The sequence below is a fragment of the Terrapene carolina genome, unplaced genomic scaffold (assembly GCF_002925995.2).
Source record: "Terrapene carolina triunguis isolate 2854851 unplaced genomic scaffold, T_m_triunguis-2.0 Scaffold113, whole genome shotgun sequence".
In the NCBI taxonomy this organism is placed as follows: Eukaryota; Metazoa; Chordata; order Testudines; family Emydidae; genus Terrapene; species Terrapene triunguis.
Window position 1 is genome coordinate 12,529,851 of NW_020664464.1, and position 9,194 is coordinate 12,539,044.

The window sequence follows — 9,194 nt, forward strand, 5'->3', positions numbered from 1 at the left end:
CACACACACACACACACACACACACACACACACACACACACACACACCCACCCTGACCACCTCAGTTCCTTCACTGCCACAGAGAGCTAAATGGAACTGCCTCTTGTGTCTGTGAGCTAGTTAGCATGCCTTCTTAGAGTAGTTGGGGCTACTTGCCTTCTGTAATCTCCAATGCTGTGTTATACCTGGATCTTGTAAAGGACTCAAAAAGGGTGCATCCTCTTCAGCCATCCTTTCCAGAGAGGGAAATACATGCTTGATGCCTCGTGTTGCTGGGAGACGCTCATGGGTTCCAATGCAAAATTTACCATGCCTTCACTCCTCAGATGAGGAAGGACAGGCAGTTACAACTGCAGGGGCACTTGGCTTGTTTGAGCCTTCAACCGCATCATTCTAGCACTCCATCAGGAATTTCCAGGCCCTCTTCTTTGCTGAGGTCTTCTGTAAAGAGACATGAGACACACCCTGCCACCGCAGCTTTGGTGTCGAGCCTAAGAACGACCTCCCCAAAGCACATGTTTGCTGGTTCTGTGCCTCTCACCTGACGTCTGGCACTGCAGCCCCCATCAAAAATTCCCTCAATGCTGTAATCAGCACAGATCAACTTTGAGGAATCAAGCTTCCAAATCTTCTTGTGTCCCTGTTTCAGGGAAGAAGGAAAAGAAGCAGCATTCTGATCCACCAAATGGGGCATTGTTTTCCTTCTCCAAAAACACGTCACTTTTGGAGACTCCTTACTAGTCTTAATTCTCCCTCTGGCATGCAATTCACCTCTGTTTGAGGCTCTGGTGCCAGGTGACCTTGGCACATTGCTGTTTCACGTACCTCTGACAGTCAATTTCCCATATCATGACTGGGGGGCCCTCTGTCAAGCCTTTTGGCTATACCTCCACTGCTTGACTTAAAGCTTAAAGAACACATCTCTCTGTCCTCACCACCAGTACCAAAAAGAGCTAACTGTTTGCCTCCTGTACCCTTGGAGGGTCCTCAGTTTTTGTTGTTGTTTGTTGTAATGTCCCTTGGCTAATTCAAAGCTGGTCTCTGTAGCCCAGGAACTCTGCAAAAGTAACACTGCATCCCTGACTGCTTCCTCAGATAGAGAAAGAGAGGGGCATAAACTGGAGGCTGTTGGAAGAAAACTCTATTATTCTGCTTCTTTGAGCTTCCAAGTGGTAAATTACCAAGCTGCCCTGTTCAAATATAGCTATGCATTATGGTATTCAATTAAGCATGCACTGACTCTTTACTAGACACACACAGGAAAACCGCTGAGAGCGTGGTCACTGCTAGGGTAGAACACTAGTGAGATATGCACGAAGAGCAGTTTATGACCCCTCAAGCTCTGCTGCCAGAATCATGGTCGCTGGTATAGTCTATGGACAACCATGGCTTAAATCATCAGGCCTTGCTCCAGTTTCTCACACACCTCTTTGAGGGGTCAGGTCTTTCTAATGATAAAACAGATGACGAGAATTACAGCCTGATCTCTAGGGCTTTCCCAGTCCTTGTTTACTTCAGAGGAGCTGACCTTATACTTGGTTTCAGTACCACAGACAAGCTCCCTCTGTGAAGTAGCAGGAAAATGGGGCATAGCAAGAGGAAGAGGGGCATGGCTGGAATGTCCCTACAACCAAACACTGCCTGTGGTTTCAGCCCCTTGGGGGCCCTTAGTAGCTGTCCCTCCCATCCTTTGACTTGCACCAGATGCAATTTGCCCCTTGTTGAGGATCTAACCCATTGTGTTGCTGCTTAACCTTCCATTGTTCTAGTAACATGTTTTCAAGATTTTTCCTTTCTATTCTTTCAAAGAGAAGACTTTAAGAGCTTGGCTTCTCTACTTATAACGTACTTTTCCCCCTTTTGTAGTAACTGGATTTTCCTCATCCTTTTTCTTTACTTCTGTTTGGCAGGGAAAACGTATTTTCTTTCCAGTTCAATAAAATGTTCATATTCCTATCATGTTCCATAACTCATTCTCTGTCTCCCATGACAAAAACAAAACATGAAAAATAAGTTTGACTTTTTTTTACCATTTCTTTTCTGCCACTTAGATCTTTTTGTCACCCTTCTGGCTCACTGCAGTGAAATGAGGTTTTGTTCTCTCTGTGAATGTGATTTTTACAGTTAAAAGTCTGCTTTATGGTGATATTTTGTGGAATCTACTTTACTTTATTCATCACTTCATCATCTTTCAGTTTCCAGTTTGTTGTCATGCAATTTCTTCCCCAGACTACCATCACCCCCAAAATGCCAACTATTAATGTGAGTCTAAATGCTGCAATTTTTACTCAGGAAAAACTCCTGTTGCTATCAGTGGGAATATCTTAATCGTAAAGATTACAAGATTAGGGCTAGTGTCTTGCTCCTTTTTTCCAACATATATATTACTTCATACTTCTGCTATGTTACCAAAAAAGCAGAAGTGGCTCAGAAACTGATGCCCAGCACAAGCCTGGGGGAAAGACACCAAGAGATGCTGTAAGAACAAAGTGCCATTGCTCAGACTTGAATACATCAATGGGCTGGTTTTCATCCATACTAATACAGTTATATTACAATAGCACCCAAAATCTGTTAGGCACTTTATGGATGTATAGTTCCCCTTCCCTGAAGAGCTTTCAGTCTAAAAGTATCCATGCACTTTGACACTGTTGATTTATTATTCTTGTTTTTTCCAGTTCTCAGTCTAGAGTGTCTATCAGTATGCTGTCTAGTGTTTAAAATAAGACTTGCTGTTCAGATTTTCTGGGAAATTGGGGAAGTGTAAACATGTTAAAACTTTATTTTTTACATCTAGATGGCATTTACCAGTGATCCTCACAAAACCTACCTCCTTGTGCAGATTCAGTCACTCAGCAAAGTAGAATTACAAAGTAGTCTTCCATCTTTTATCTCTGTAAGTATTCTTATGGCCTCCTTTAACTGCTTTTTCCTTAGCAGTTTGAATTATGGCAGCTGCACATTGGTGCAATCTTGTATCATGCTGAGCACCACTTTTGTGCTGAGTATCCTTCCGCTGAAGCCAGTGGGAATTGGTGAGTTCTCAGTACTATGGTTAAATCCAAATCAGTGAAATAACTCTTATACTAACAGACTATTACCTAATCGTACCAGTCCTCCAACATTTTGTTCTGTTAAAGCCCTTCAAAACTGATTAGAAGAGAGGGGTCATTATTTTTTGTTTACACTCCAACTCAGTGGTGATAAATCTGGTGATGTAATGTTGCTTAACACTTGGTCTGTTGCCATTTTTCCACTTGGGAACCAAGAGAGAATTGTATGTGATGCCAGAGGTGAGGGTTTGCAGGCATTCTCAGCACCTCAAGGGTGCAATTTTAATTTATATTTGTCCTATAGAGTAATGCATATATTGTGTTAGTGAAATAGTAAAACTCTGAATTATTTAGGCAGAGAAGTGCAGGCTATAACAGCATGTGTGTTTGTAACATGACAAATCCAAGCTTGTAAGGGATTTTATGTAGCTTATTTTTAACAACAATTTTCAATAAGATGCTTTGTTAAATATAGTACAACTTAATCAACTGTGGAGGCTGCATGCTCTGCTTTTGTGCACAGAGGGAATGGTTGAGTCTCTGAATGGCACCGTCTCAAGACAAGTGAGCTACCTCCATTCCTTGTCAAGAATGGTGGTGGCTGAGATAGGATTCATGTCCTTGAGAGTGATTACAGTGAAGTGAGGAAAAGCTAGGTGATTCTCAAGGCTCCCTGAGGAATAAAGAAGTCCTGTCAGCCAGGTCTTTTTGGAAGAGGAAGAATGGAGAATCTCTGATAAATTATTGGTTGTTTAAAAGGACACTACTGTGTCTATAAATCAAATTATGATAAATGTGGCCAACTGACAGGAGCAGAAGAAGATTATTGTACTTGCAAATTGCTGGCAAAAGCAGGCAGTGATTTATGATGTCTTTTCTCACTTCAGGTCAATGGAAATAAGTTTCCCTTCAAAGATGTGGGTGTATTTACCCTAGTAGTTGATGCCTGTGTTGGCACTGTGACAGAAAAAAAAATTTTTCTTCAAGCAAACATTAAAAGCATAGACGAATATTTAAAAACTGGAATTCCACAAAGGTATATGCTATTGTAAACCTATCCATTTATTTACAATACGTATCATGAAATATAGACTTGAACTGGAGTACAAAATACACTGGAGTGCTTTATCATGATAGTCAAACCTTTGTCAGAGAACAATATTTGTGGGCTGACCATTCTAGCTCACTTTTCACATTGCTATGAAAACCTTTTTAGATTGAGGGAGTAAGTAGAAGCACACAAACATTTTAAAGGGACAGTTTAGCTACATTTGAGAAAATGGACCAGGTAAACTTAAACATTTGGATTAAATCCCCCAAATATGCTTTCCTTTTCAAAGGATTCATTTTAACGAAACATTACATAATCACCTTTTTTAGCTTACACTGGTAGGAAGAATAAGCCTTGGTCTAATTGAGGAGATTGTGGCATGAGAATTTTGACAAAAGTGCTTTAATGTTAATAAGTTGAAGATTTTTATTAATTTCTATTTTATACATTGACAGTAATAAAAAGTCACTAAAACCATTTTGATAAGGTGCCTACACTAAAGCTGGCTGAAAAATGAAAAGCTAACTTCACAAAATAGAAATTGCAATTTTAATTTAAAAGGTTTCAAAATGGGTCCATTTTTCATTTTTGCAGAATTTTTTTTTACTTGAAAGCATTATAAATTTTCTTTTACCAAATTTTCCTTAGACAAACTTTTTGTAACCACCAATAACATTTCAATAAAAGTTTTAATTAAGTCACAATTTTCCACACAATTTCATTTTCTAAAACAGGACACTTCTCAGCCAAAAAAAAATTTTTTTTAAATTTCCAACCATTTTTGATCAGCTCTCTACATAAGTATTGCCCCAAATACAGTGGACTAATAAGCAAGCTAATTTGGAAAGTGTATAAGTATCAGTGATAATAAATATTTAGTTTCCTCATCTTACTACTTTCTTTCTGGTACAGGTCAATAGTTTTACTAAGCACAAGCGGTGATATAAGAAACCTTAATATTTCGGAAGCCTTAATGTCCCTGGGAACAGCCAAACCAGCTCATCTTCAAAACAAGGGTTTGTTTAATTTTCTCATACATTTTCTTTTTTAAAATTCCTTATGATGAGTCAAATTCTTGAAGCGTTGCATGAATTGTTTCCAGTTAAGATGATGTCAAACTATTTATTTTATAATAAAGAAGTTAGTGGAAAACTACTAATTAAGGTTTTAAAACTTTCAAAAGTGGTGGCGTGATGGCTTTTAAAACCATAGTGTCTGGCTGGGTGTGAGGATGGCTGCATTTACTATTATATGAGGAAATCTGGGGTGGGGGCAAGGGAATTATTTTCTCCTATGTCATCTTGTTGTAATGTCCATTTGCATGTAAATTGTATCTAAAAGGTGTCTCTTTCATGTCTAACTTCTGATTCTGTAACTCTGGATTGTTTCATTGCAGGGAACATAGCCTTTCTTGGCTTCAGAGGAAACTTTAAACCTTCCTGGGCTAAGCTATTTACCAGTCCTGCTGGGCAGGGCCTAGGTCAGATAGAAAAGTTTATACCTTTACAAATGGAAGAGTATGGCTGCACCAGAGTGAGCTCTAGCAAACGGAAAGACATGGAACTTTTAAAGCAAGCTTCAAGAGCACATTAGAGACTAAGATATACTAAGTGCTGGAAGAAAATGTGAACTAACTTATTTAATTTATGGCATTTTAAACTATACTTTTATCCCAAGTAAACCATTTTACTGTTTTGATAAAGACATATGCCTACGTTGACCGCTTGAATGCCAGTCTGTGCACCTTCTAGTTGTACAAAATGTTAAAGAATTTATTACTATTTGTATAGACAGGTTTTTCAGAGATTTTTTCTGATGTTTGTATTTACTGTAAACAGTTACCTTTTTTTATATATATACTTTTGTAGCCTGAGAATTGAGGATGCTTGTAAGGATCAGCCTGGAGAAGTTTTGGTAGCAAGTATTGGATTGCTTAGGGTTTAAAAAAAAATTAATTAAAATATCTGTCTCTCTTAAGCAGTTTGAATTGGTTATTTTAATCCATTTTTGCATTTCCTTTTTCCTGTTTGTTTTACACATTCCTGAGATCACATTTAATAATCAGGCCAGTTATGGGTAGGCTCAGCAGAAACCAGTTTTGTTGTAAACTCAGCTGTTAGCCTCTATTTTTATTTTTAACCTTTTCTCCTGATTTGTATCCATTTTAAATTTCCATTTTCTCAGGGGGCTCCCTTGCAGCTACATGGCTTGGGATACTGGATCCCTGTGGGCGCAAGGTGCAGGGGAGGCTCCAGTCCAGTTTGGGCAGAGCAGAGACCCCTGGACAGAGCCAGGAGGAGGAGGGTGAGCCATCTGCTGCAGGGGAAGACACCCTGCTGTTGAATGCTCCTGCCTGGGGACAGCCTCCACACTCCCAGCTGATGAATGAGTGAGCAGGGCTATGACAGAGGGGCTGGAGGGGGCTCCCTGTGGGTAGGGTGACTAGACAGCAAGTTTGAAAAATCGGGGGGGGAGGGTAATAGGAGCCTATATAAGAAAAAGACCCAAAAAATCAGGACTGTCCCTATAAAATCAGGACATCTGGTCACGCTCCCTGTGCGGGCCAGTGACACCGGATTCCTGAAGGGGCATGGGAGGTTGTGATTGCCAACTGGATATTTTTTTTCTTTATTTCTGTGTGTCAGGTGAAATCAGTATTTACTGACTATTTGAATCAAATCCTGCCAAGCCTAGTTGTGGTCCATGCCCACTTTTCCAGATATTATGGGGCAAGTCCTGTTTCCCCACCCATATGGGTACAAAGAGCCCTAACTGTAGCAAAATTTCTGTCGTTCAACTGTACACAGGGAAAAGAGGACGGATTCCAGGACCCTGTGCAGGGGGCCTGTACCTTATGCATGTCATGAATCTATTCTTCTGCAGAGGCTACCTGTGCCTCAGCGCGCAGGGGATACATGGGATGGTGTAGGGCTGGAGTGAGGGCAAAGCCAATGGATGCACAGTTATGTAAATCCTCTAGCCTCTCTCTCTTCAGCCGATGTGCAGGTGCCATGGGGGCTACTACAAAAGCAGCTACAGCCTAGGATCAGAAGACTGCTTTTCTCACCCCCTTGAAAATCTCCAACCCCAAGCCTGGTAATTCAAGCTATATCTTAAACACAAAATAACTCTTTAAAATTCAATTTTCAAACAGCATAACAACTTGTGCAGAGCAAATGATCTCTGACCTGTACCATGCAAGTTAAACTTTTAATTTGTATTACTGTATTTTGAAATTGGTGGGAAAGATACACAGCTCAAACCTTTGGTCTGCGCTGCTCTAATTGTATATTTTGTTTATATTTAGTGCTATTTTCATTCATGATATTATCAGGCTGCTTCTTGACCTGTAGGTTTCAATCTTTCTTAATATAAACAAATGGATACCTACCCTTGGTTATACACTAGGTTTGTTTGGGTCCTTTTAATTTTCAGTCTAGTCAATCCTGCAAATTGTGAGAAAGCCACACTGAAGGATTGCAACCCATGCAGGTACTAATTTTAGGAGGTTGTGCCCTTTGTCTTTGAACATAAATTTCAGTATCTCAGAGAGCCCAAAGACCAGTTTCATAAAGGTGGGGGAGGGGTAGAACTACCTTGTACCCACAATTCTAAATACAATTAATGCAAATTATTCTCCCTTCGTACATGTACTATTGATTCTAATTGTTATATATGAGAGTCTCCTTTTAAATATACTTCATATTTTGCATTTAAAATGAGTATCTTTGTGGAGATATCAATCTGTACACTGTCTTCCTGAAACAAAAGAAAAGACTGTCTTGTGCCTCTAAGGGAAAAATGCAGAGAAGCTGAATTATGGTTGTTTGTTACCTTACAAAGTATGCTATCTCAAACTGCTACCAATAAATCATTCTAGATCTAATAAACTTCTCTGTGCTAATGTGTGTTCCTTTTAATCCAGGGAGCCATGTTACTAACATCTGACAAGGAGTATAAATAAATTTTATATCTGACAACTTTAAGGCAATAAATGATGGGCCATCTTCATTCTCTTTCTATGTTAAATACATTTCTGTAGTTACTCTGGTCTAAGGATTTCAAAAACTTTACAGACCTTAATTTCTCAAGCCTCAATATACTTGAGGGTAGGTATGGTCTGTCTGCTTCCAGATTTACAGAGTGAGGAGTGGGGAGAGGAGAGAGCGAGAGAGGAAAAAGAGGAACCAGATACTAAGTGACTGTGCCAGGGCATAAGCCACTTTGAAACAAAGGTTTCCTGACTCAATCCTGTTCTGTAAATCACAGGGCCTTTCACCTTGTGTAGGAGTAAAGTACATCTGTGCACAGATGTACCATTCTGACTTGGTAGTATTTTGTACCAGTTCAGCATGATTATATAAGGTGCAAGGCAGTGACAAATCAGACTGTTAAAATTTACTCTGGAGTTTGTCCAAGGTATTTGTTTCAAGTGATGCTTTTAATTATGGATCCTATAATCCAAAATCCTGCTAAAGGCCTTCCAGGTAAGGGAATATGTATCCTAATCCCCAGACCTTGCTGCTTGTCTTAAAATGTGATGCTCCCCAGTGGTATCCAGGGTTCTGAGGCACCTCACCCTCAACTGTTGCTAGCATAAGGGAGTCTTGTTGTGACAGCTGTGTGTCAATTCCCTGAAACAACCAGCCTCTGGCAACACAAGCACGGTCTTCCAGGCCTCCACAGACCTCACTTTCTGTACAGGACATGCCAACTCTTGAACCCTTGGAACGTTCCCTGTAGTGTCCAGGCTCTTATCTACTGAACACTCACAGAATTGCCAGGCCTGCTGTTCCCAAAGGGGTGGCATACATGCCAGCTTGTATACTCAGGACCAGCACTTTGCTTAACACACGGCACTTGTATACAGTAAAAACAAGACTAAGGGTTTGTTTGTTTTTTTCTTTTTTTCTTTCAAAGAACTGGGATTCAAGTGATAGTAAGAATATTGGAAACAAATGGTTACATATAAACTAAATCATAACATGCTTTCTAGAGCCTAAACTAACATGTTAAACTCCTGTCTAAAGTTTCTCTCCCAAAGTTCTCCCCAGTGTTTTCAACCAAGCCTGATTGAGACCACTCTTTTA

The 9,194-nt window shown here is 39.9% G+C and overlaps 1 protein-coding gene across 2 annotated transcripts in view; it reads left to right on the plus strand.

The window, feature by feature from the left end:
- The window catches only part of CEMIP2 (cell migration inducing hyaluronidase 2), a 74,899-nt gene extending 68,818 nt beyond the window's left edge, over window positions 1-6,081 (plus strand). For both annotated transcript variants that reach the window (XM_024211016.2, XM_024211015.3), the window contains exons 21-24: window positions 2,798-2,896; window positions 3,941-4,089; window positions 5,017-5,120; window positions 5,501-6,081. In XM_024211016.2, the coding sequence (XP_024066784.2) occupies window positions 2,798-2,896; window positions 3,941-4,089; window positions 5,017-5,120; window positions 5,501-5,697 (549 nt within the window). In that variant the 3' untranslated portion in view covers window positions 5,698-6,081. The remainder of the gene's footprint in view (window positions 1-2,797; window positions 2,897-3,940; window positions 4,090-5,016; window positions 5,121-5,500) is intronic.
- Window positions 6,082-9,194: the final 3,113 nt, after the last annotated feature.